Source organism: Indicator indicator, chromosome 12, assembly GCF_027791375.1.
Source record: "Indicator indicator isolate 239-I01 chromosome 12, UM_Iind_1.1, whole genome shotgun sequence".
NCBI lineage: Eukaryota > Metazoa > Chordata > Aves > Piciformes > Indicatoridae > Indicator > Indicator indicator.
This window is the reverse complement of record NC_072021.1, coordinates 7,479,484-7,507,342: the sequence shown is the minus strand read 5'-3', so window position 1 is coordinate 7,507,342 and position 27,859 is coordinate 7,479,484. Positions and strand designations below refer to the sequence as shown.

Below are 27,859 nucleotides of genomic sequence, written 5' to 3'. Positions count from 1 at the left end.
CTCCCAGTGTGAGAGGCGCGGAGAGGGGGAGAAACCCTGCCCTAGGCGGTGCGCTGGGACCAACGGCGGTGGGAGAGGAGTCTGTCTCCCTGCCCTCAGCAGGAGGTCCTGAGTAGGGGCGGCCCTAGGTAGGGAGAGTTGGGCGGCGAGGAGGAGCCGCCTCCGCCACTGGGAAACTCCGCGCCGCCGGCGTCCGTCCCCTTCGGCTTCGCGGGCGGCCGTGCCGGGACTCGCGGGTCACCCAGCAGCATGAACATCCTGCTGGAGCTCTTCGTGGTGACTTTCCGAGTGCTGTGGGCTTTCGTGCTGGCCGCGGCCAAGTGGCTGGTGCGGCCCAAGGAGAAGAGCGTGGCGGGGCAGGTGTGCCTGATCACTGGGGCGGGCAGCGGCCTGGGCCGCCTTTTCGCGCTGGAGTTTGCCCGGCGCCGGGCGCTGCTGGTGCTCTGGGACATCAACACGCAGAGCAATGAGGAGACGGCGGGCATGGTGCGATACATCTACCGGGAGATGGCCGAGGCGGCCGCCGCCGCTCCCAGAGGTAGGCGTCACTCTACTTGGGCCGGGCTCCGCGCGCTGGCCTTCGTCTCTCACCTGCCAAGTCGCCGGCCCTGTCCCGGCGCGGGGAAGAGTTAGCCAAGGCCGCCTGGTCGGCGGGACACAGCCCGGGCCGCTCTCACCTGTAGCGGATAGTGTCAGTATCTTAGCCCGCCGGGGCTCCGGTAGGGAGCGGTGAGCAGAGACCTGCTTCGTGGAGCCCTGGGCTTCAACGGCGGCTTTAAAATCTCTCCCTCTTCTTAAAACGCTTTGATAGCAATAGGAAATAAACGAGTCTTTGTATGACATGATGACACCGAAGTAAATAGGTGTTTTGCTGTAATGGAAACACATTCGCTGTTCTCACTTGACTACTTACTTGCATGTACGAGTAACAACTTTTCTTCCCCTGTCCTGTTATCTTTCTATTCCCTAGTAGCTGGAGATGGAGAAAAAGATGTGCTGCCCCATTGCAACTTGCAGGTTTACACGTACACCTGTGATGTGGGCAAAAGAGAAAACGTCTACTTGACAGCTGAGAGGGTCCGCAAGGAGGTTGGTGAGGTGTCTGTCCTGGTTAACAACGCTGGCGTGGTCTCCGGGCATCATCTTCTGGAATGTCCTGATGAGCTTATTGAGAGGACCATGATGGTCAACTGTCATGCACACTTCTGGGTAACTATAAACTTTCTGCCACTTCTTGTTCTACTGTCACTTAACTCCTGTATCCTTGAGTTTTGCATGTCTTTAGTTTGCAAACTCAGTGCTTCAAGGGCTTTATATCTTTAACTTGCTGTTCTGTTTAACAACGTTTTGGGGTATTAAAATTGTTAACAAATAGTTTTAAATCAACTGTGAAATCTTAGATTTTAATTCTTGTAACCTTTTCTGCTGCCTTTGGTATAAAATCCTTTGCAAGTGTAACTTCCAAGTCTGCTTAAAGTTTATTACTGTTAATGAATGACTCCTCAGTCTTCCTCCTTGTAGTCTTCTGACAGCATGTTAGCAGCTTTAAGATGCTATTTTAATGATGATTACAACAGCAAACTTACACATTTCTGAGGGAAAAAAAAAACTCACCACTTTAAAATCCCTGCTGGAAATGTTGTTTGAATTGCCTTAGAGGCAAATTGTTCCTTTTGGAGGCTGGGAGGAAAGGCAAAAAAGACTTCTAAAGAAATCAAGCCCAAAACACTTTCAGGAGTCCTGCATATTTGTTTTCATAGCTTTCTCTGGGTGCTGCGAGTAGATATAAGAAAATCTTCAATACGGTTTCTGGGGTGATGTCTCCATAACTAGCAGATGTTAATCAAGGGGAACAGACTGTGATCTTTCTTGTCTTTTGAACCCTTGGTTTCCTGTGTGGTTTATTTTTAAGCCTATGAAATTGTGGAATTACATAAATTGGAGTCTTGAAGGAGGGCATGATGCACACATGGGTTGGCATTAGCTGTCAGACTGAGCCCATTGTTAGTACTAAAACTGTTCCTTGGGCCTTCAAATAAGGTTACGAAATACACTTGCATAACAATCAAAGGATTAAGTAATGTGAAATATACTTCAGCTTAAGCCTTTTTTGGCTGGTCTTACCTTTTCTTAGTAAAATTTTGTAAAATGTTTGATTTGCAAAACATAAAAGGCCCTCCCAAACCTAACTTTTTTATGTGGAAATTAAATGCTGTTTCATAACCCTAAAGGAGCCCCTTCCACTCTGCACTGTGAAGCACTTAATGGCAGAGCAGCCTTTTTCCAATGTATTGTAAAGCTTGCAGAGAGTGTTTTAAACTTTGGTGCACATGAGCTAGTGTGTTTAGGAACTCTTTCAAACACTGGAAGTATATTTTAAGGCAGGTTTGAAAGGTTCTGAGAAAGCTCATATGCTTCTTACAGCAAGAGCTCTGTGTGTTCCCTGACATAAAAGTTAAATTGATGCTTAAGCATGGCTGTATGCTACATTTTGAGTGTTATTGATGTGGCTTAAATGCTGAATTGACAAAGTTTCCAAGAACTCCAAATTATGACATCACCATTAATTAAAATATGGGAGGATCCTAAGTTCTCCAGCTGTTCTTCCTTCAGGCCTAAGTCATATGCTTATTTATAATGTTGTTTCAGAGACCTTTTTAAAGCACTCTGTCTGTTCTGAGACTTACAGTAACAGAAAACTAAATCTAGGGTCTAGTATTGCTCTGACTAGGTTTTCACAACAATTTCATTTCTCTCTAAATGTTACAATGTGAGGTGACTTTAAAATCCCCCAAAACTCCTGCCAGCAGGACCAGAGCAGTGTACACAACAGTGTGTACTCCCCTGTATACAACACTGGGGAGACCACACCTCTAATACTGAGTTCAGTTTTGGGGTCCTCACTCCAGGAAGAACATTGAGGTGCAACAAAGGGCAACAAAGCTGGTGAAGGGCCTTGAAAAATCTTGTGAGGATCAGCTGAGGGAAGTGGGGTTGTTTAGTCTGGAGAAAAGGCTGAGGGGAGACCTCATTGCTTGCTACAAGTCCCTGAAAGGAGGCTGGAGTGAAGTGGGGGTTGGTATCTTCTCCCTAGCATCAGGTGATAGAACGAGAGGAAATGTCCTGAAATTGTACCAGGACAAGTTTAGGCTGGAGATAAGGAAAAATCTCTGCTGTGAGTGGTCAGGTATTAGAAGAGGCTACCTGGGAGGTGGTGGAGTTGCAATCCCTGGAGGTGTTCAAGAAATGTGTGGACATGGCACTTTTAGCATATGGTTTAATGGCCAAGGTGGTCTTAGTTTGATGGTTGGACTTGATCTTAGAGGTCTTTTCCAACTGAAACAATTCTATGAATTTTATAAGATGGTGTAGCTAGATCTGAACTGTGGAACTTGAGATCTTGGCTTAAGTGTCTAAGGAGAAGTCAATACCCTTTATGTAATTGAGGATCTGTTCATATGTACACTTCCTGCAGATCCCATGTCCTGCTTTGCTTTTCCTTTTTTGTTTGTTTTTGTTTTGGTTTTTTAGCTGTTGGCAAAGTCTTTTTCCTTGTGCTCCCCTTCACGATCCCAAAAACGGTTAGCTTGACCAACAATGGGTGGATTTCTGTTAAAAGCCATAGTAGCTAATTCATAAGATATCTGAATGGGCTGCTGAAGCCAACATTTTTTGATGCAAGGCAATGCTAACTTAAATAGAACAACATGCCTACATGTATGAAGTTTTACACAGCTAGTCTTTTCTGTGTCAGCTGAACTGGTGGTCCAAAAGCAAAGCTAATGCTCTAGAGTATTATGTAGGCTTTTAACTATTCTTGGAGGGTGTTTCATCCAAAAACATGTAAATGTATTTTACAAAGACATGAATCTTCCATGTAACGTTGTTTCAGTAGTTGAGTGTCTGTACCTTCTGGAGTTTTGTTGGGGTTTGGGCTTGTTGTGGTTTTTTTAATATGTGGCAGGGGAAATTTTCTCATTCCTTGATCATTAATCAAGCCTTAGTGTGCTTCTACATAAATCCCTAAAATGGGTCTCTAGTATCATGCCCTTGAAATGTCTGAACTAAGGTTGCTTGCCTGCTTTGTGCAGAATGCAGCTGAGGTGAGTTTGTTTGTTAGCTATGATCTGAAGGCTGCCCCACTTCCGCAGTAGGCAGTGTCATGACAGCCTGTCACTGGTTTACTGTTGTGACTCCAGTTGGGCTGTGCACCATATCACAGACCGGCAATCAAGAGAGCCGTAGCAGTGTGCCACAGCCTAAACAGATGCTTTCCATTTTGCTGACATTCATGATTTGTATAATCCTTCCTGTGAGTGTTCTGTATAAACATGTTACCACTGCATCATGCAGCAATTTCCACAGCATAAAATCCACTGCAGTATTAAATGCCTGTTATTTCATGCTGTGATAACTTGAATGCTTCTGATACTCAAAGCATAGGGACAAAATCCATTCTGGTTTGAAACAAGCCAGCTCTGGTTTGCTATAGTTTGCAGATGCATAAAGCTGTAGCAGGAGTATAGTGCTCTTTCCTACCAGGCTGTTGGGAGAATAAGAACCTGCTCAGCTGCACTTGTCAGTTTCTACAGATGAACTTCTGCAGTTGAGGTAATGATCTTTCTGGGACATGTCGAGTTTTAGATTTGAGAAATGCTAAATCACAGTACAAGCTAAAGCTGTTGCTTTAAGTTTTAAGCAACCATAGGAACACAACACTGTTTTTCTTGTGGTCTTACAATCAAGCTTAAGTGAAGTATTGAGATACTGTGCTTTAGATTGTGGAACTGTGTTTAATAAAACTACTGTACAAGCTTATTTCAGGGCAATTTGACTTTGCCTACCTATTCTAATTTTTTTTTTTGTGGAAGAATAATGCCATCATTACTGGGTAAGCAGGTATCAATATTGTACTTCAGCATAGGAAATCCTAGATTTGGTTGTTTAATGGGACTTATGGAGGGGCAGGGACTATGTGATGATCAGGATCTGTGAAGTTGTGTGGCATCAAGGCTCTTTTATATAGCAGACCCTCAGTGCAGAGACCTGAGAGAACAGTGATCTGCATTTCCCTGCGATGTGGATCCTCTAAAACTTTCAACTGAAATCTCTCCTCCTAGAGGACTTCTCTCCAACTTGCCAAAAGGGGGAAGCAAAAGCATTCAGCTACAGCTCTGTCATATTTTTAATAAATAAAAATCCATGAAGTGAGTGACTGGGGTCCAAGTTTGAGGAGCTCGGCACAGCTGCCTTAACTGGAGTAGTTATATTCATTTACTTAAAGTACTTGATTTTTGAGAGCTCTTTGAGGTGGCTTAACACTGATGCAGGAAAAGGCAAATATGGAGGAAAGAGGGAAATACTACTCAAGTAATTAGGGCATTCATAAATGTACCTGGGAAAGAAAGTTAATGGAGAGTTACTGAGTTAAATACCCATTTATGCAGCTGTTATACTTATTAGGCTGAAAAGATTGCTAAAGCCTTGGAAAATAATAGTGGTTCATAGATAACGATCTGTAAATACTTTATTGGTATCCTGGTCTCTTCAGCCTCCCTGTTATTAAATAAAGCTTTCTTATGCCTATAGTTTCAGTTTAAACATGGAATATTGCATTTGTATGCTTACTGAATCTTCTACAAAAGAAAAGACACCTTAAGTTCTGTTACTTCAACCAATACCAGACTGAGTCTTGTGGTCTGTTGACATTCACTTTGATTTTTTTTATGTCTTTGTCTCTGATTCTTGTACCTATGATTAAATATAGATACAATATTCCACTGACAGGCCAGCCAGCTATCTTTAACATTTTGGATAAGTGGAAATAGCTACTTTTTTTTTTTTCCTGAGATAGATGAATTTACTTGCAAAGTTTAATCTACAAGTTCTTGACTTTTTTTTCTTTGAAAAGTGAGTTGTATCAAGTTCCAGTGAAGTATTTACATGTAATATAAAAATATCCTGAAAACTAACTCTTCCCTTACAAAATGATTTGAACTGCATGGCACCAGTGAGTGACCCTGGACAGCATGTGTTTGGTATGCTGTGGTAGCATGCTAGGTGGTGGATATGAAGGGGAAAGCAGCTATATTCTTAGCTATAGAAATAGTCCTATTAGTTGTACTTAATTTTTAAGCATTTTGGTATGGCTTTGCAGCCCATCTGTTCTTGGGTTGATTTCTGAATAATATAGAGGGAATCTATAAACAGAGGAAATGCCATCGTCCAGATACATGCTCCAGAAAGCTGCTCTTTGCCAGTTTGAGGGAATGCATGCACTCAACACAAATTTCAGAAAATAAATGGGTGCACATATATTTGACAGAATGGGTTGGATTGGAAGGGATGTTAAATATCATCTAGTTCTAACCCCTCTGCCATGGGAAGGGACATCTACTGCACCAGGTTGCTTAAGGCCACATCCTGCCTGCCTTGGAATGCTATCATGGTTGGAACCCCCACACCTTCACTGGGGAAACCTGTTCTGTGCCTCACCACCTTCATAGGGAAGGGTTTCTTCACAATGTCTTGACTAAATCCAACTTCTGGTTTGAGACTATCACCACTCAGCCTATCACTTCCTGCCTTTGTCAGAAGTCCTGCTCCAGTGCTTCTGTAGCCCCCTTCAAATGCTGGAAGGCTGCTTGAAGGTCTCCCTGCAGCCTGTCTTCTTCAGGCTGAACAATCCCAACTCTTCTAGCCTGTCTTCATAGCAGAAGTGCTCCAGCCCTCTGATCATCTTTGTGGCTTCCTCTGGACCCAGACTACTGTGTTCTTCTTGTGTTAGGGGCTGCAGAGCTGGACACAGGACTCCAGGTGGGGTCTCACCAGAGTGGAGAAAAGGGGTAGAATCCCCTTCCTGCTACCTGCCCTACTGGGTTGGTTTCTGGGCTGCCAGCACACATTGCCTGCTCATGTTGAGCTTCTCATCACCCAGCGCCCACGAGTCCTTCTCCTCATTACTGCTCTCTATCTGTTTTCCACCCAGCCTGAACTTGTTTGGTTTATTTCTGGAACTTGAGTGGGATTAAGACTACTGGCTCAGAACTTTCCTCACAGATTTATTTTATGGTCTACCAGGAGCTTGCCTAGTACAAGCACAGTTGTCACCAGCATGCAGTTCTTAGTTTTGTAACCTGTTTCTTGCAATTGATGCATGTCTGTAACCTAGAATCATAGAATCAGTCAGGGTTGGAAGGGACCGAAAGGATCATCCAGTTCCAACCCCCCTGCCATGGGCAGGGACACCTCACACTACATCAGGCTGGCCAAAGCCTCATCCAGCCTGGCCTTAAACACCTCCAGGGATGGGGCCTCAACCACCTCCCTGGACAACCCATTCCAGGCTCTCACCACTCTCATGGTGAAGAACTTCTTCCTCACATCCAGCCTGAATCTCCCCACTTCCAGCTTCATTCCATTCCCCCCAGTCCTATCACTACCTGATAGCCTAAAAGGTCCCTCTCCAGCTTTCTTGGAGCCCCCTTCAGATACTGGAAGGCCACAAGAAGGTCACTACTGAGCCTTCTTTTCTCCAGACTGAACAGCCCCAACTCTTTCAGTCTGTTCCTCGTAGCAGAGGTGCTCCAGCCCTCTACTCATCCTGGTGGCCCTCCTCTGGACACCTTCCAGCATGTCCATATCCCTCTTGCAACAGAGGCTCCAGAATTGGACGCAGTACTCCAGGTGGAGTCTCACCAGAGCTGAGCAGAGGGGGAGAATCACCTCCCTTGACCTGCTGGCCACACTTCTCCAGATGCAGCCCAGGCTCTGGTTGGCTTTCTGGGCTGCAAGTGCTCATTGACAGCTCCTGTTGAGCACCCCCAAGTCCCTCTCCTCAGGGCTGCTTTCCAGCCAGTCCCTGCCCAGCCTGTATTTGTGCTTGGGATTTCCTCGACCCAGATGCAGGACCTTGCACTTGGTCTTGTTGAACCTCATGAGGTTGGCTTGTGCCCACCTCTCCAGCCTGTCCAGGTCCCTCTGGATGGATCCCTTCCCTCCAGCCTGTCTGCTGCACCACACAGCTTGGTGTCATCAGCAAACCTGCTGAGGGTGCACTCAATGCCTCTGTCCATGGCACCAACAAAGATGTTGAACAAGCCTGGTCCCAGGACTGATCCCTGAGGGACTCTGCTTGTCATTGGCCTCCACTGGGACATGGAGCCATTGACAGCCACTCTTTGGGTGCAGCCATCAAGCCAGTTCTTTATCCATCTTGTGGTCCATCCATCAAACCCATTTGTGACCAGTTTGGAGACCAGGATGTGGTGTGGGACAGTGTGGAAGGCTCTGCTCAGATCCAGGTCAATGACGTCAGTTGCTCTCCCCTCAGCTATTAATGTTGTGACCTTGTCACAGAAGGCCACCAGGTTTGTCAGGCAGGATTTGCCCTTGGTAAACCCATGCTGACTGGACCAAATCACCTCTTCACTATTCCTCTGTCTCAGTACTGCCTCCAGGAGAATCTGCTCCATGATCTTACCAGGCACAGAGGTGAGATTGCCTGGCCTGTAGTTCCCTGATTCTTCCTTCTTCCCCTTTTTGAAAATGGGAGTAATGTTTCCCCTTTTCCAGTCAGTGGGGACCTCCCCAGAGTGCCAGGACTTTGGGAATATAATAGAGAGGGGTTTAGCAACCTCCTCTGCCAGTTCTCTCAGTACCTGTGGGTGTATCCTGTCGGGTCCCATGGACTTGAACACTTTCAGGTTCTTCAGGTGATCACCAACCTGATCTTCACTTATGATGAGCAGTTCTTCCTTCTGGTTCTTGCCATTAGCTTCCATGACTATTCGAGGAGTGTGACTGGAGGCCCTTGCAGTGAAGACTGAGGTAAAGAAGTCATTGAGAACCTCAGCCTTTTCCATGTCACTTGTGACCATTCCACCTATTTCCTTTCTGAGGGGCCCACACCTTCCCTAGTCTTCTTTTTACCATTAATATACCTGTAGAAATTCTTAGTGTTCCCTTTAACCTCCCTGGCTAGATTCAATTCAAACTGTGCTTTGGCTTTCCTAACCAGGTCTCTTGCTGCTCAGGCAGCTTCCTTATGTCCCCCCATTCCAGCTGTCCTTTCCTCCACTCCTTGTAGAGTTTCCTTTTAAGTGACAGTGTGTCCAGCAGCTCCTTGCTCATCCAGGCAGGCCTCCTAGCATTCTTCCCTGCTTTTCTCCTTGTTGCTATACATTGCTCCTGGACACAGAGGAGGTGGTCCTTGAATACTGACCAGCTGTCCTGGGCCCCTCTTCTCTCTAGGGCTTTGTCCCAGGGCACTTTGGCCAGCAGATCCATGAAGTGATCAAAGTCTGCACGCCTAAAGTCTAGGGTCGTAAGCTTTGAATACGTCCTTCTGATTGCCCTGAAGATCTTAAATTCAACTGCTTCATGGTCAGGGCAGCCAAGGCTGTCCTTGAGCCTCACATTGGTCACCAGCCCTTCTCTGTTGGTGAGAACAAGGTCCAGCATAGCTCCTTTTCTTGTTGGTTCCTCTACCATTTGGAGGAGGAAGTTGTCATCTCTGCAATCCAGGAACATCCTGGATTGCTGGTGCCTTGCTGTGTTGTCCATCCAGCAGATGTCAGGGTGGTTGAAATCACCCATGAGGACCAGGGCTTGTGACCTGGAAGCTGCTTCTATTTGCCTGTGGAGGGCCTCATCTGCTTGGTTCTGCTGGTCAGGTGGCCTGTAGCAGACCCCTACAGCAGCATCTCCTTCCCCTCTCTTGCCTTTAATCTTAACCCATACACTCTCAACCAGCTCATCATCCTTCCCCAGGTGGAGCTCCACTGATTCCAGCTGGTCACTGACATAGAGGGCAACACCTCCTCCTCTCCTTCCATGCCTATCCTTCCTAAAGAGCTTGTACCCATCTATCCCTACATTCCAGTCATGGGAATCATCCCACCAAGTTTCAGTAATAGCCACTCTGTCATGACATCCCAGCAACACTCCTGCACTTGGAGTCATGGTGTAGCTGTAGTGATCATTTCAAAGAATCATAGAATTGTCAGAGTTGGAAGGGACCTCAAGGAGCATCCAGTTCCAACCCCACTGCCATGGTCAGGGACACCTCACACTAGAGCAGGTTGCTCAGAGGCACAACCAGCCTGGCTGCAAAAACCTCCAGGGATGAGGCTTCCACCCTAGGCCACCTGTGCCAGTGTCTCACCACCCTTATGGTGAAGAATTTCTTCCTAATATCCAATCTGAATCTACCCATTTCTATTTTTGTTCCGTTCCCCCTAGTCCTATCATTACCTGACACCCTAAAAAGTCCTTCCCCAGCTTTCTTGTAGCTCCCTTCAGGTACTGGAAGGCCACAAGAAGGTCTCCTCAGAGCCGCCTTTTCTCCAGGCTCCAAGGAGACCTTATTGTGGCTTTCCAGTATCTTTCGCTTTTCTGACGTTTCCTGGGGGTCACCAACCCAGACCAATGAGTTCAGGTACCTGTATGTCCAAGCTTTGGCTGTAGAAGTCATCTTATATCAGTTTCAGAGCAGACATAGGGAAGACAAAAATGACCCTTCAGGCAGCATGCTCATCTGAAGTGTGTGGAAGAATCATCAGTGGATGAACGTCTGTTACTTGTTCCTGGAAGGAAAAAGATGTTGGTTTCAAGTCAAAGGCATGGATAGATTTGTGATGTTGGTATTTCTGCTTCAGACACTCACATGGAAGTGAGCTATCTTTTGGGTTTTTATGAATGAGTGTCAAAATGAAGGTGCCAGTCTTTTCAGTGGTGCCCAATAATAGGGCAAGAACAACAAGTAGAAGCTAGAACTGAGGAAGTTCCACCTCAACATGAGGAGAAGCACTCCTTTGAGGGTGGCAGGGCGCTGGAGCAGGCTGTGCAGTGAGGTTGTGAAGTCTGTTTCTCTGGAGACTTTTAAAACCTGCCTGGACATGTTCCTGTGTGACCTGCCCTAGGTGATCCTGCTGTGGCAGGGGGGTTGGACTTGATCTCGGAGGTCCCTTCTAACCCCTGACACTCTGTTATTCTATGATCATTACACATGTTGGGATGGGGTGGGAGGTGGGTGTCAGTCTCATACAAAATGCACATTCAGTTACCCTGTGGAGGAATCCTATGAAGTCAAGCACCTATAACTGGGATTCCAGAGCGATGCCCACCAAAGTCTGGTTATTCCACAAGTTACTTAGCTCTAGTCCTTGAGGTCCCTTGAGACTGTTCAGCCATGGTTCTCCATTGTCTAATGTATCTTGATAGATGAGTACTTGCTTATAGAGAAGTCGGAGCAGAACCGTTTATAGTACTCTTGACTTGTTTATTTGGCAACACTTCCATCGGAGCAGTGGGAAAACAACATCAAAGATTCTCTGAACATCCTACTGTCCTACGTGTACTTTCTGTGATAGAGCATCTTCCTTGTGTGGTGGAGAATGCTGAATTCGTGCATTTCTTGGCTTTCTCTTAAATGATGTAGTGTTTGATTTTTTTTTTTATTTTTTTTTTTCATCCCCATCAGTTTAAGGCATCTGAGAGGACCATTCAGAGTATTTTCTGTAAAACACTTCAGTTGCACCCAGGGCTTTGCCCCAGCTTCTCTTAGGCATGCTTTGGAAATTAATTTCCTGCACCATTTAAAAGGTGCGCAGACCTTAGAGTCTCAAAGAGCACAAAGCAAATATTCTCTGATTGTGACCCATGCTTTTTTTGTAGATTAGTGCCGAAGATAAAGTGTGATCAGCCAGTTCCTTCTGTGTACTAAACTATGTGAACCTTGAAGAGTTCAGGTGCAAACAGTAACATGCTTCACAGAAAGGCAATGTGAAAGGACCATTAAAGAAAATAAAGTTGTTATGAAGAGACCATGCCAAGACATCCAAACTATTTGAAACATATTTGAAGTATTAATCAATTATTAGTGGCTTGTAGTTCTACAGCCACCTAAACTAGAACTGGAGTAGCAGTCTAGCGTGCAGAGGTAAGGCCCTTGGGAGAACTGCACTTGTCTCCTGTGACTCTTTCTGATGAACAGAGACATGCCATCAAACCCTATGAATGCTTTCAAGATTGCTAATCTACTCTGAAGGAATGGTCCTGAATGAGTGATCAATGTGATGATTAAATTCTTGCTCTTATGGAATGAGGTAGGTTGACTGAATAAGCAAAGCCCTTGTGCACTGACTTTGATCTGATATTGTGCTGTTCTTTGTGAAGTTTTTGAGGGTACAGGAGAACCCTGAATGAAATGAAAAGTCTTTGCCTGTGTGGTGCCTGAGCTCACTAGAAGTGCAGAGTGGCTTTTCACTGTTTCAGTCAAGTAGTCTGAAAGATGTGTGTCCTTTCTTGTCTTGTGGAGGTTAGGAGGGCAGGGGAGTTTAGAAGTGTTAGATTCTTCTATTTACAAGGAGCATATGCTTTTATTAGCTGAAAAGCAGCTAAGTTAATAAGATCTTATTAAGCTACTAACTTTCCGTAATAGCCAAGCCACTATAGCAGACTTGTCAAGGGCAGGCATGTTTGTGTGCTCAGATGTGGAGAAAAGTAATCCTACTGTGCTATGTGTCCCCCGAACCCAGAATTTGCTTCACTGCCTAGGACCTGTCTTAACTGACCTGTCCTGTTCTGTGTGGGTGTGAAATCGTTTCTGTAGCTCTCGGTGTCATCAATTATTCTGCCTAGACAAGTTGAAGAAAGATGGATGTTATGCTTTCTGCAACTACCTCTGCCATTTTCCAACTGTTTTTTTTAAATATTTTTGACTTCTGTCTTTATCAGCTGTGAAGTGTTATTCTTTCCCAGTGCTTCTCACTCTTTGATTTCCCTTCTGGGTTGTGTTGTGTTGTGTTTTGTTGTGTTGTGTTTTGTTTTGTGAAGGGTTTTGTTATGTATCTCTGCTGGAGAGAGACTGCTTCAGACAAGTTGATTAGTTTTTCTGTTTAGAACCACTTCATCAACATTTCAGACTTCAACTAGCCAGTGTGTGGGGTGTGTGTGTTAGGGAAAGGGTGAGGAGGAATAGGGATAGAATCATACAGCTGTGAACAAGAGCTCTGTAGCTGTCTAATGAAACCTCATTCTTGCAGAGATTTGCTGGGATAGGTTTGTACAGGCTCTTTAAGTAGTCATAAATTGTTCCAATCTATAGCAAATCCACCACTGGTGTTAACAACCCAGCTTCTAAAGAGATAGCAGCGTTTTGACTGCACACTATTAAAACCCCCTAGATAAAGGTAAGTTAGTTTTCTGAACACATCAAAAAATGTTAACAACTCTGGTTTATTTGGCTGCCACCAATACCATGATTGCTGTCGTAGCAGTGATCCCTGTGCCTACTGCAGTCTGACTTCTCTGGAAATCAATTTAGTGTGGAAAAACCAGGCCAGGGCCAAGTTTCAGCTTGTGGGAAATGAGCATAGTTGCCACAGGCAGGCAATGGAAAGAAGTATCTCTGTCTTTGAAAACTCACCCCCAAGAAAGTGAGCAGTTCACTGGTGTGTGGTTAAAATGCCTGTGCAAGCAGAATCTTTGAACATTGTGTTAGTTGCTGTTTTGATCACTGTATTAGCTGGAGTTAATTTTTGTCATTTTAGCCTTTGGCATATGAAGCAAAAGTTTACCTGCTAAGACTGTTTTCTGCATGCTCTTTTTGGGGAGAAATGTGAAAAAGAAACACCTTGGTTTTGTAAAAAAACTCTAAACTTCATGCAATTTAAAAATGTTACTGCCCATTCATAAGAAGTTGCAGCCTTCTAGGTTCTTACTGTTTCCTAAGAGAACTTGGAAGCTAAATTTCCATTCAACTATAGTGTCTTCTTTATTCTTCTCTTTCCACTGAGGGAGACTGTTACATGGAAAAGGAAGCTTTGCTTCTAATCTCATTCCTTTTGTGACATACTCACTTTACTTTTTACCAAATAATTAATTCAAATCAATGACCTAGTGACTGAGCTGGAGAGGATAAGTAAAAGCTGACTCAGTCAGCTTTCATCTGCAGTTGCAGTTCTGTGGAGGTACTTGCCCTAAGGTGTCTATAAAACGTGACACAGTTGTCTTCTGTTTAGCAACTTCTTGAAAAGTGTATTACATAGATCATAAAGCATAAATGATGACTTCATATTTTCCTTAAGTAGTTTGGCTACATTCTCTACTAGTATTTTAGAAACATGCAGACTAAAATACCAAGTATTACTAAATATTCCAGAGGATGACTAAGCTTATGGCAAGCTAGAGAAAAATGTATATTTAAAAGCTCAATTGTGTTCTTGGTCACTGAACAGGCTATTCTGAGCTCTTATCTAATATTTGTCAAATTAATTTGTTGTTTGAATTTTTCACTGACTCAGAGGGGTTTGTTTTCATTTTTGTCAAGATTAACAAATAACTGGCAATAAAAAACAGGTCTCCAAATGGTTGGACATTTGCTGCAAGCTTGTGCTAATGAAGATGAGGGACTAATGTGTTTGTTATCCTAGTGTCAACATAGCTCTGAAACGCTGTGTGGCCATTTGTTGGTATATATAAACAAAGCAGAATTTCTAGTGGCTTGACTTCAACAGAGTTTAAACTGGCTTTTGTGGAAATAGTACGTAAGTGTTAACTTCTTACAGCACTTGACCATTAGTTTTGGATTTGACGTTTGAAGAAATGCAAAGATAGAAGACTATGAGGTTGATGGTGATACTGGTGTAACTTCAGTGCCTGAATTTACAGGAGTGTAACTGTCACAGCTGTGTTGGAGCAATGTGTTAAACTTGGGTGTTTGGAAAGCTCAAATGCTGACATGGTAGATCAGAGCAGAAGGATTTACTTTTTTTAAACTGTGTGTTACTTTGCAGTGCCTGCTGCCAACCATGTAATACTTGCTTTAAATTGAATATTAATTGTCATTTGGTAGCTGTGGTAGTCTGAGAGTATAATGAGATTGATATGTGTGGAGGCTAAATATCAGGTACTATAATAAGTTTCCTTTGGACAGAAAGCAGGTCAGCTTTTGAGCCTGAGTACTTTGCAAGCTTCAATTCTCATGCTTGGTTATGCCTTAAATTTGTGCTGACTGCAGAGCTTGGCATGTGTATATTTGTTCCTGAGTTCCACTGTACTCTAGGCTTGTCCCTTGCTTCTTTTGCCATGTGAGACAAGCACAGCTAGGCCTCCAGCAGCTCTCTTCCATGCCATCTTAGCCACTACTAAGCCTTTTCAGCTTTTAGAGTAGTTTGGCATTTGAAATCCACAGCAAATATTACTGGCAACTTATGTTCTACACTTCCACACTGCTCCAGCAGAGATGCCATCTTCCTTATTCATTGCTAGCTGTGAAGGATACAATATGATTGCTTTGTCCAAGCTGTGTAAAAGGCATTATAATTCTAAGCAGGCAGAATTGTCTGTGAAGGCTCAGAATACCCTTCAGAAGCTGTCCAGGGAGTGCTGTTACTGGAAGGCATCTTACAGCTGGGGGAACATCATTAATTTTTGAAAACAGTGGGGTATGCGTATGTTCTGAACTTAGCTGAAAATGTGTTAATTCCACAAGAAATTAACCTAGGTGCTCTGCACTGCTTCATTGGACCTTCTGTCTAGCTGAAAAAGCTTGAGACCAAAGGAGGAGGGGAAATGGAAGCAGAACAGATGCTGTCTCAGATGGAGCAGGATAATTTATTACAGTGTAGGGGGAGATAGAGAAGAGATAAGGCAAAGGAATCAGCATGCTTCCCACTTAGTTAAGATCATGAGTTGATAAACTCATGGTTAACACAGAGACAAAGAGTGCAAGGTCTCTGCTGGTTTGTGACTGTCTTCCTCTGCAAGAGGAGGAGGAATGGGCTGTTGAACAGGGAGTTGGTGTACTTAAGTGGAGAATCGCAGGATGGTTAAGAATGGAAGGAGGTCATCAGGGCTACCTAGAGCTGGTGGAGATTTCCACAGCCTCTCTGGGCAACCTGTGGGAATGTGCTTCATTTTCATAGCCATAGTAAGATGTGTGGACCCTGGAGGCAAGAGTTCCAAATGTACAATCAGTGACTGAAACAATGATATGTACTACTGCATAGATAGGAAGTTAGACATCAGCAAAGTGTTATCTGCAAGTGCAGATGAAAGCAGATAAGTTGGTTGCCTTATGGCATGTCTGTTAAAGGCAGCTAGATGATTCCACAGAAGTGGCTGGTGACATAGTCATTAGAAAGATCAGACGCTTTATGTGATAGGCTTGACATTGAGTTTACCCTCAATTGAGGGTAAAAATAATTTTAAATGCATGTAAATCTAAAATCTGTTTTCTCTTAAGGAGAGAGTACAGAAGTTCTCAGAAGCATAAATATTGGAGAGTACATAGCAGTAACCAGAAGGTTCCAACTTTCACTTGTTGGTAGAGAAATAACAAGGGGAGTTCAGCTGGAATACTTGAACTTCTTCATGCCTAGAATGCATATGAAGTAGTGGCCTCTCTAAACAGAAATGAAATGTTCTTAAAGAGAAATCAAGGCCAACTTTGGCTGTGTTATATGTGCCTAAGCCCCTGTCCTGATTAAAAGTACACTCAAAACCTAGAGCAATGCAATGGTGGAGAATGCCGAAAAGCTTTCTGTAAGAGAGCTGGGAGTTTGATTAGCAGCATATTACAAGAAAACTTAGCTAGTGATACTTCTTCCATTTTGTCAAGGAGGAAAATTTCTGAAGCAGGAATTGTATTATTTAGGTAGCATTCCTGAGTACTTAACCTACACTTTAGATAGGAGAACCAAGCTGCCTTTTACTCCAGTCTTACTTACCTAAGATCACAGGAAAAGAATCCCATAGAAGGGGAGGAAGAGACAATGTAGTGGCATAGGGCAACAGAAACAAAAGTTCCTGTTGCAATGTCCTTCCCTAAGCTCTTCATATCCCACTCTCTGTAGGCTCAACCCTTTTTCAGCTGAACCTTGTTTAACAAACTCTCCAAAAGGAAATTTAGCCAGGTAATATTTAGTTGCCCTAGGCATGGCATAAGTAGTTTGAGTAGTAAAGAGTGGAAATCAATTATTAATGTTTGAGAGATAACTACTGGTATTAGCTTCCTCTGGTTTTGTTGTGTTGTGGTTTTTTTTTTTTTAATAGCATTACTTAACTGTCTACCCATTATAAACAGCTTTCTGGCTCTAGGTTCTGATTAAGGAAACTACTTAATTCAGTTTCAGCTTTCTTCTGACCACTCAACATGTGTTGACTACATGTAAGAGGAACCTGCGCAATAACTGAACCATTCACAGGAAACAGTGGTAACTATTGGCTTTGAAAACTGAAGGCATTCTGGAACTGCACCCTAAATAGTACAAATGCTAAGCAAGGTAGTAATGTAAATATGGCCTGTGGCTTACTTAATGGCATGACAGATGTTTGTTACTGCTAACAAACGCACTTGCAAATTCCAGTAAATAAGATTTAATCTAGTGTTGTGCAGCCCTGGTGCTGCTCAGCTGATTAAATGCTTTGTTGAGAAGCAGGGGATTTTGTGTATGCATCAGTCATGAGGTGGAGAAAACAGGAATGTTAATTACTCATGTGAATTCATAATAAATTAAGCCATTACTTTAATCACTTGGTGTTTTGTGTTTTATTAAGACTTCATACACTTCAAAACAGTATTTAATGTAGAATTAGAGAGAAGAAAAAAGATGCCCTGTAAATCAACTACTGTTTTAAGTTATGTTGCATTTCATTGTGACTTAATTCTTCAAAGTGTTAACTTTATTATCTTCACCTCTTAACTTGGGTAGATCTTGAGATCTGTAATTTGACTTTGGATATCCTTCGTTTGCAAAGTATTTGGGCTGGGGGGTGTGGCTTTGCTTCCTTGTTACTCATCATCATTACAGGCTTCTGTTTAAGTCTATCTTGTTCTTCCATGGGCTTTCGGTTGCAAGGCAACTGTAGCATTATTGCTGTGCCTCTATGTTAAGCATTAACTACTGCTGCAGTTCAATATTAAAGGAATCCCCCTGGTCCCAAAATTGGGGTTTTATGTGAAGGACATAAAATAGAGAAATAGAAGGTTGTGTTGCCTGCTAAGAGCTAACTAAGGGTCTCTTTTTGAAATGAAATATTGGAAGGTCTAGCTAGCACTTTTGAATTCAGGGCCTGTGCAAGGCACACTTGAGGGCAATCATTGAATAGTTTTCTTTGATGCTTTTAATACAGCTGTCTCTGGAAGTTTGGCTTGGGGATGTTATGTTTATCTCCTGGCCCTTTTTGGTGCCAAAGGATGTGGGTAGACCCATCACAAGTCCAGAGAAATGTGTGACTTTCTTTGTTAATTCTTTATTTGAGGAAGACTGGGTAATTCCAGCCTACTTTTCATTATCACTTCTTGACAATAGAAACCAAAGATCAGAAATAGTACTGATTTCCGTAGCTATTCTAATATTTACTTAGTAGCTAATTATCCAGAAGGGGCCCAGAGTTTCTTAAAACAGTCAGCAGAGACATCTAAGGTCCTTCAAAGTATGCTTTTGGTCCCTTATGTTATCAGGGTCAACAGTAGTTGTAGATTCCTTTTTGCCTTCTGTATTCAGACTCTTACAGGCAGCCATGTCCTTTGTGCTGTGTGGCCTCTCAAGTTTTCAACTCGGTAGCGGTTATTTTCATAGTTTTAGCATGGTTACTAATCTCACCTTAACCTAATATTTCAGAGAAAAGGATTTTAAGAAGGATGTGGAGATCTTACGGGGAAAGTCATTGAGATGATAGTGCAAATGACAAGTCATTCTATTTCTCATTGGAACCAAAAAAAGTTAGAGGGAAACTAAATGGTTACATCTAGGCTTGTAACTGCATGCTTTGGTGGATGAGAAGGCAGATTTTTGATATTCTAACCTCTAACTTGAATATGTTTGGGTTGGAAACAAAACATGCTCTGTCCCCCTTACCTGAAGGGGCTGGATGGACAATGAACTTTTCTTTTGACATAAATTTCTGCCTGACAGTACAGGAACTTACTTATGTGGTCAAAATACTTTAAAAAGGCTGTTGACCATGGAGAGAAAGCAGAAATGATGAAAAAAAATACTGTATTGAAAACCCGAAACTTAGAGGACCTTACGTGTGGTACCTGCTTGCTTGCTTTCTCTGGTATAAACAAGAGGTAGCACACACTTTGCTGTGCTCTCTGCACTCAGTACCCATTATCCTGAACTGCATACAGCTGACATTGTTTTCCCTGGGCACTTGCATTCCTCCTTGAGAATAATTAATCCAAAATTTAATTAAAAAATCACTTTCCCAAACACAGTATTTCTTCATATTCTCAGTTGCTGTATTTAGACTAATTTGTCTTGACATTGCAGCTGGGCTGCTCTTTGTGTTGCACAATCTTTTGAGTTTTGCTTCATTAGGAATGGGACTAAAGAATTTGGGGAAGGGGAGGGAAGAAGTGCTAGACTGTTAGAAGTTAATTTGCCGTAAACCAAAACGTTGAGAACAGATTACGAAAGCTATGAAGTGACATGAAAATGCTTGTTCAGTTTCACACTTGTGAGAAGTAAGTCATTAAAGCTGTGTGCACATGAAATAGATGTTTGGTTACAGCTACTGGGAATAGTTTGTTCTAGCTGGGATATTCAGAAGCATAGGGGGAAATGCTTAGAAGATTAGGAATTGATCTGCAGGCGCCAAAAAACTTAAAGGCTAAACTATCTTGGAAATACGGCTTTGCTCTCGGTTCAGAACAGCTTCCTGTGTTCTAGGCTAGCCTGCCTAGTTGCTGTAGCTTCTCTAGGATAGAAATGTAAGCTGGAATATGCATGTTTGCACCATGCTTTTGGGGGAAGTCCATTTTTTCCAATTAAAAAAAAATAAGCTAATTTTGAGTGAAGAGGATGCTCAAGTTAAAAAAGGAAAGATAAAGCTCATTTTGAGTGAAGAGAGTGCTTAACTTCAATTTTGTGATGTTGAACACTTCCCTGATTCATCACAATTCCTTTGATCCACGCTATTCTGCTTACTAGTTTCTCCTCAGTGTCGAAGTCTGTTATGTTTGTCATTAATAAGAGGCTCAGCTCTGACTTCAAGTACTTAAATGTTTTGGTTATGTGTTTTCCTCTGCAGCTGCAAGAGGTAAAACCAGAAGCCAAAGGATGAAACTAGAAGGCAGATAGTTTGATTAAATCACTTGAGTTGATTTGAATTATTTTGGGGGCCTGGTTCATGACCTTTAATGCCGTGGTCAAAACACTTTTCTTGCTCGGTGTCTTCTAATACTTTTTTTTAAATGGAGGATTAGCATGTCCATGCATCACCTCAGACTGATGTGGGCTGTGCTACCTGTTCAGACAAACTCCAGATGGGAAGGCCACCCAGGAGGCATCCTGCCCTGAGCTGGCCAAACTCTTAACTACTTTCTCAGCAGCGCAGCAAGCACACAGAAGACTTCAGGTCTGGTAGGCAGATGTAGCTGAAGCTGAAAGAAACTAGAAACAAGAAACTAGCCTAGTTTATGTGGCAGGCAGAAAAACTGAGGACCAGAGTATGGAGGAAGCTGCTTCAATCTAGGAAGGAGGCTCAGTAACAACACTGCTTTCTTTGGGGATTGCTTATACCATGAGAGAAAGTAAGTTCAGTTGGGGGTTGTTTTTCCCAGCAAGAGGAGGCTGGGAGGAGCAGTGGGCAAGTCTTCACTCTGAGGCTGGAAATGCATCCCCTCATAGGGTGTGTCTGCCTCTGACTGTGCTTGTTTTCCAGTACTGACTCCCAGCTGTTGCAGATGGTTGGAGAATGGCAGCAACCAAAATTACTTTCTCTGAGATCTGAGTAGCTGAGATGTTGATAGTTGACAGTTGTGCTATCTTTATAGACTGCCTCAGCTCCAGGTTTTAAATGGATTTGCAGGGTGATATCTCATGATAAAGCACAGGGGCCTGCTCTGAACAGGCTGCTTCAGAACACTGAAGTGTCATGCAAAGATTTCCATGAATTGCTAATTGTTTTCAGAGCACAGGAGCTGTGTTTTTTCCTGTGGGGCAATAAATGGTTTTTTAAGAGTTGACTTATGTGAAGTCCTGCTGCTGGGAGTTGTTCAGTCTGCACTTGAACTGCCAAAGATGTCACCCAAAGTGTCTTCAACAGGAATGGTTCATCATGTGCCACTTTCCTCTTGGCTGAAAATGTCACAAGCTCTAAAAATTCAGTTTTAGTAATCTTTGTGATGGAGTGCAGCTTATCTGAGCAGGCTTTCCGAAAGCCACTGCTCTGCGGTTGTTCTCGCTATTCTCCACATCCCAATATATATATGCCTGGGAAAATTATCTTCTTCAGCTTAGATAAATATAGGTGTTAATGGACATTCTAGTTCCTCACAATTTAAAAATAGAAAAATGTAGGTGAAAAACAAAAAAAAAAAAAGGCAGTGGAATAGTAAAGCTAATAGAGAAGGCAGTCCAACAAAGCTTGGTTTACTTCTGCTGAAAGAAAAGACTGATTCATGTCTTGGAAGCGATTGGAAAATAAATCTTTTTCCCCTTCTTTCAGTCCCCCAAGACAAACTCCAAGATGAGTGCCCCTTCCTTTCTTCAGTTGCTGTGGTTTTCAGCCAGGGCTTCAGTTTGCATTATCAAGCTTTCTGGCAGTGCGAGGTGGCAATCAGTCACTCTGATGTGATGTGGACAGATAGCTGAAGCGTGAGTGGGAACTGCTGGTGGAGCTGACTAATGCTCCAGAGGGGAGTAAATTGTGAGCAGGACTGAACTGGGAGCATGGAGCTCTTGCAGAGATAGAATGGAGTGTCCGGGCAGCGTACCCCATCGCTGTGCTGCTGTCTGAGGCAGGCTGCAGACAAACACCGCACTGCAGAAATTCATTGCTGTCCAAGTTCCTCTCACCCTTCCAGATGGCACTGCCCTCTGAGGACTGGCCTTTGTTGCCATGCAACACGTGAAGAGAGGCTGAAACTTGGTGTGACTGGCACAGCTTAGTTTAACAGCAAATAAAACTCTTGTCCGAGGCTCTCTATAAGAGGTTTAGCAATCCCTGCCATGAGTAAACAAACAAGTGCAAGGCAAGTTGCTCTCAGATTATTTTTGTAATTAGCTTCTTTATTGCAGTTATGACAGAATCTAGGAGTTCTGTGAATCAACGGTAGAAAAGGCAAGGAGTGAGGAGGTCTGTTAATCTTCTCTCGTCTGCCAGCTGTCCAGTGAAAACACTCTTTTGTGTGGTGTCAGGAGGTCTGGATTAGTCATTTAACACCTGCAGGCAAAAATGTTGTACAAGAACATGTGAAAATCATTAGAGCAAAACTGTCCTGACGTCTGTGATTGGAAAATGCAGACAGCATAAGAATGGAATTAGATGTCTTCAGCTGCAACTTGCATGTCTTTTTAAGAATGAAGCTGACTCCACTCAGACCAGCAACCAAGCAAGCAGCAAATACTGACGGGGCATTTGTGTGCTCTGTTTGGATCCCATTTACATGGGAAGACCAGGTTTCTGGGAGGCTCCAGCATTCATGGTACTCAGCAAATCAGAAAAGAATAGCTCTGTCATTAAGAGATGTATATAGTAACTGGGCATGGTTGTGATTGAAAAACATTGCCTGAAGTTCTTTGGCAATTTAGAAATGATCTCATAGTACACTGGCAACCTGGAATCTGGGGGAGATCTGAACTGCTCATACGACTTCACTACTTCATTAATTTATTATTATTGTTATTATTTAGCATATATGGTGCTCTGTTTAATACTTATTGAAAAAGGAAAGTTTTGAGTCAGCTTCTGAAACCATATGACAAAAGCAGGGATTCTACCAGGAGTGATTTTCTAGCAAATACTTTCAATTTATTGCTTAAAATCTAATTTTTCAAGGTGTTAAATCTTGGGCTTGTAAACAGAAACAAACTTTGTTATAACTAAAACATAAAAGGCTAAAATCGTAGTTTCATCTTGAAACTTGCTTTTGCTTTTTGGTTTAATTTGAAGCTCTTAAGGAATTGATAATAGAAAAGTATAATTGATCATAGAAATGTCTTTTCTAGTCAAAGCAATGTTTATGGATGCTAATAAAGACAAAGTAATTTAGACTAGCAGATATATACTGCATTACATGTGAAAAGTAACATCAGCAAACGGTCTTCCCCTTGTACTTGTTTGAAAGTACAATTCCCAGGGTGATAAGTTAATGGGATAAAAGTAGCCATATCTAACTTACAAACTGTGCTGCCAATAGCTGGAGCTGATAATCAGCACTTCTCTTAAGAGATGGGCTGCATGGTGCAATTAACACTTTGCATTCCTTTTTCTGTCTTAAGAAAAAAAAATTACTTCAATTTTAGGTTCAAATTATCACTTTCTGATAACTAATCTCTTGCAGAAGAATAAATATGTCTGAATTCAACTGATCCTTTAACCTTAGGATTTCTGGAGCTGCAATCTTTGCTGTCTGAATTCACAAAGAAGGTGCAGATTTTCTGTTGGCAAACCTGGAAGTTGAAAGGCTTTGTAATGATCATACCTCACAATCCTTGATAATGAACAGAAAGTGTAGAATGTTGGTGGCTTATTTGTCTTATTATGTTGGTTTGTTTTTTGACTTTCTAGACCACTAAAGCGTTCCTTCCCAAGATGCTGGAAATGAATCATGGACACATTGTGACAGTTGCAAGTTCTTTGGGATTGTTCAGCACTGCAGGAGTGGAGGTTTGTTGGACTATAAGTAGCACTTCTTGCTTAGGATGAGGTTTTTGTATGATCAGCTAGAGAAAATTAAGTCAAATCTTAAAAGATACTTGGAAGCTAGGGTGTCAAGTACCATATCAACACATGACTCCCTGGATGGGATCCATAGGTCTTGAGCAGACACAGTATTCACCTGCTTTGCATGTAGACTTGCTACTTTGAAAGGAAGCCTGAGATGGCTAAGGATTTCAGAATGCTAAATGATCTTTGAATTGCCTGATATATTTAAGGAACCTGAGAGGTGCCCCCCCTACCTACTCCTGTCAAGATGTACAGTACTAAGTTTGAGGCTGAAGGCAAGGTTTTCAAAATTAGTGTTTTGTGTTTCTGTGAGGAAATGGCTTCCATACTTTCTTCCAGAATATATGGGTCTGTGCTTTACTGGACTCAGTTAAAAGCATTAGATTGTTCTCATTGCTTTGAGAACACCAGTTTGTGAAACTTGTTGGGTACATAAAACTAGAGTGGTATTAGAGCCTCTCATCTTGCTTTTTGGGTCATTAGCACAAATACAAGTGTGAACAAAAAGCATTTAGTTAGTGAAAATTAACGTGTCTAACAGAATAATGGTCATATAGCCCCAGCAGCACAGGCTTCTCTGCAGATTGGTAAGGCTCAGTCCACAACCTTAAGCTGCAGTGTTTCGTAACAAATGAATGAAGCTGGTGTAACTTCAGGCTTTGGAGAGTATTTACTGTCTTCAGAAAGCTACAAAGAATTCCCTAGTCTGTGGATGTGACCACCAGCAGAGCTGGACTTCCAACAGCAGCTCAGCTGCTGCTGCCTATGCAGATATTTTTTCATGTTGCTGAACGTAATGTTTTTCTGTGATATACAAGCTGTATGCGCTTCTGAAAATTAAATAATGCTCTCCAATCTCCATGGCATCTTCTGTTGAAACTAACCTGAGAAACAAAGCAGTTAAGATTTTTACATCTATGCCCTGCCAGCTCTCCAACCTTTTCAAATCTGACTCAAGGTAGGATTGGGTGTCTCAGTCCTTTGTTGCACCATTTAATATTAAGCAAGCTGGTAATTGGAGTAACTTGCCCTGTGAAGCCTGCCTGATTTAAAGACTTGAATCCAAGGTAATATCCTCCTACCTTCAGCTTTCCTGATGTAATAATTGCCTCAAAAATAAAGTGATAAACAAGTTCATGTGATGCTCTAGTCACTGGGTACCTTTTAGTTGTTGCTTTGAAAACCTGTGCAGAATCACCCCAGCTATGTTTTGGCTTTGAACACAGTTCATTTTTTATGTCCTTTTTAAGTTCCATGTTTTCCCTTTCCTCATTACTAACACAGGATTACTGTGCCAGCAAATTTGGGGCTGTAGGTTTCCATGAGTCTTTGAGCCATGAATTGAAGGCTGCTGAAAAGGACGGAATCAAAACCACTTTAGTCTGCCCTTATCTTGTAGATACAGGAATGTTTAGAGGATGCAGGATCAGGTGAGTAAAATTCTCCTTTTCTGTTTGTAGTGTCATAAAAGTACTTGCAGGTAACTAAACCATTGCATGAAAGTATTAAATTAATAATTAGATTTGCTTTAATATGTCAGTGTTAAACTTGAAAAGAGACTCTGAATTCATTCTTTGTGACTTAAGAGTGAATCTGAAAAATTGGAAGTCTTTGTCCCTGCTGAGGCATTCCAAAGAAAGTGGTTCATAAGCTCTTGATTGAGTCTGTAGTTCTTTGTGTCTTATTATATGTCTTAATCAACTCTTTCAGAAAAGAAATTGAACCTTTCCTTCCACCCTTGAAACCAGAATACTGTGTGAAGCAGGCTATGAGAGCTATCCTTACAGACCAGCCAATGATCTGCACACCTCGCCTCATGTATATGGTCACCTTCATGAAAAGGTAGGAGCTGAAGTGCCAGTTCATTGGCAGTACAACCTGCACAACACCAGTCAAATATATGAGACATGGCCCCTTTCTGGATACAAGCAGCCTCCCACCCACACAGGCCATCGGTGCTCTTTCATTAGAGTTCACAAGTCGTTCTTTGCTTGCATGAGTGTAGATTGCTTGCTTGGGAGGCTCCACAAACCTGAGATCTCATGTATTACGCAATCTTGGTTTATCCTTCTGGTATTCTCCATTCTCTAAGTTCCTATTTTCTTTTCAACGGACTTTTATTTCCATTGTTTGGGTCTCTCTTGAGGAACGAGGCAGCTTCCAGCAAAGTAACCTCTAGCTCTGTCTGTAGAACCAGTGTGTAGGAGGCCCTGCCTGCAGACTCTCTAGTGAAGGAAGTGGGGAAAAAACCAGAAAGTTAGTTTACATTACTAACCTTATGTTAGATATCTGTCCAATGGCATTATTTAGACCTTGTCATTATTTTCCTTTTTACATCCAATGGTAATTTATTTACATTCTATCACTTTCTGTTCAAGATCTGTAGAAAAATTTTTAGGCACAGCCTAAAACTACTACACTCTCTTTAGTAAGCAGGTAAAAAGTTCAGTGCTGCATGATGCTACAGGAGCTGGCTCAGACCTGCTGATACAGCATCACTTGCAGTCTGCTTTAGAGAACAGATTCACAGCTCTGTTATCCTTTTAAATCTCTGGCTTGCAGGAGGAACCTTTAAAATGTAGCATTGTCTTTTCCTTCTGCAAAGGATTGCTGAAACTGATTTTTATTCCCCTTGCGAGGCAGTGGTTCTTCTCTCCTATGGTGGACAGGCTCACCAAAGACTAGAGGAGCCTTCACTGCTCAGCATTTCCCTGGAGGAGAGTTATGTACATGTCACTTCTCCAGCAAATCAAGGCCACTGTCAGCATCTTTAAGAACTAACTTCTTAGAAGCTCAGAGAGTGCTTCAGTGCTCTCTACACAAGCAGTGCCTTATGCAGCAGCAGTCACATCAAAGGCACTTAGGTTTGTCTTGGTTCAACACTTTCACTTCCAACAGGGAGATCAAAGCTTCTGCATAATCCATGCCCTAGGCAGCAGCACTCAGATCAAAGGCCTTCCAGTGGCTACTGTACAAGCAGTACTGCTGGCAGTGGGCTACACCTGTACTGATGACATCTACTTCTCAGTGCTTCAGTGGTCAGTACTCATGGCTAAATTCTGTGTGCTGCTTTCCACTGAATGTCTGCCTCTATTTCCAGGGATGAGGAAATCCCATCTTAGTCCTTTGCATGAGCACTACACTTGAAACAGAAGTAATATTTTATGGATTTGGGAAGGAGAGGAGGGTCTGTAGCCAGACACCCATCACATGGTCACCTCTTGGAATTTTATCTGGTGACGGGGAAATGGAAATTTCTGTCTTTACTTCAGACCTCACTTTCTGAGGATGGATGATTGAGCTTAGAATATAAGTCAAGGTTGTTAGACATCTGGTGATCAAAGAATGGCATTAAGCAGTAATCCCACATTAAAGAATATCTGAAATGTCTGATGACCTCTGCTGATGCTTTGCTTTTTTAGGCCTTCTGTGATTCCCTTGCCCCCATCCCCATTTAAGACAGGCCACCACACTGCTTGTAAAGCAGCAGCAGAAAATCTAGTGTAAGATGGAGGCATGTGAATAAGTAGCTTCTTCCTCCTTTCTGCTTGCCTGTGTGGTTAAGACTTTAGAATTGCAATTCTCTAAGTACCCCCATGAAATAAAAATCACTGAAATCTCTAAGAAGCCTCCCCAGGAGTGACTGTGTCTTTTAAGGAGAGTGAGTACATCATGTAAGCAGAGGTTTGTTTGTGCTGTCTTCTAACCATTTGCTGACCTCTCTTTGCCAGCATTCTGCCCTTCGAGGCAGTGGTGTGCATGTACCGATTCCTGGGAGCAGACAAGTGTATGTACCCTTTCATCGCTCAGAGGAAGCAGGCTACAAACAACAACGAAGCAAAAAATGGGATTTGACACTATTTTGGGTGGACTAAGGTGGTGTGGTGAATATGATCATGTTACATGACTGAATGGTGAAGTGCACTTGCATCTAACAGATGCAAATGCCAACATCTTACTGTGGCATTCTCTTGGGTCCTAAACCTGTGTACTGAACTCTAAAAAAATCAATGATTTTTTTTTTTTATATACTGTAAATAAAAACTGACTAGTACTTGGAAAATGTGATAGATAAGCAAAGTGAATTTATGATGTAGGTGCCACCATTGTCCTTTAGAATATCACTGTATGTACAGGGAACCAGTCATGATACTTCTTGTAGAGATGCACTGTG

At 42.6% G+C, this 27,859-nt stretch overlaps 1 protein-coding gene across 1 annotated transcript; it reads left to right on the top strand.

Annotated features, from left to right (window-relative positions):
- The first annotated feature begins 249 nt into the window (after positions 1-249).
- On the top strand, positions 250-27,558 carry RDH10 (retinol dehydrogenase 10). Its single transcript, XM_054385392.1, has 6 exons — positions 250-538; positions 974-1,209; positions 23,527-23,625; positions 24,970-25,115; positions 25,396-25,527; positions 27,417-27,558. Exons 1-6 carry the CDS (start codon positions 250-252, stop codon positions 27,538-27,540), a joined length of 1,026 nt encoding a protein of 341 aa, XP_054241367.1. The 3' UTR covers positions 27,541-27,558.
- The last annotated feature ends 301 nt before the right edge of the window (positions 27,559-27,859 follow it).

Coding starts and splice junctions, on each gene's coding strand:
- RDH10 (XM_054385392.1), top strand. CDS start 250: ATGAACATCCTGCTGGAGCTCTTCGTGGTGACTTTCCGAGTGCTGTGG. Junction 1,210..23,526: donor ACTGTCATGCACACTTCTGG/GTAACTATAAAC, acceptor TTGACTTTCTAG/ACCACTAAAGCGTTCCTTCC. Junction 25,116..25,395: donor TTTAGAGGATGCAGGATCAG/GTGAGTAAAATT, acceptor CAACTCTTTCAG/AAAAGAAATTGAACCTTTCC.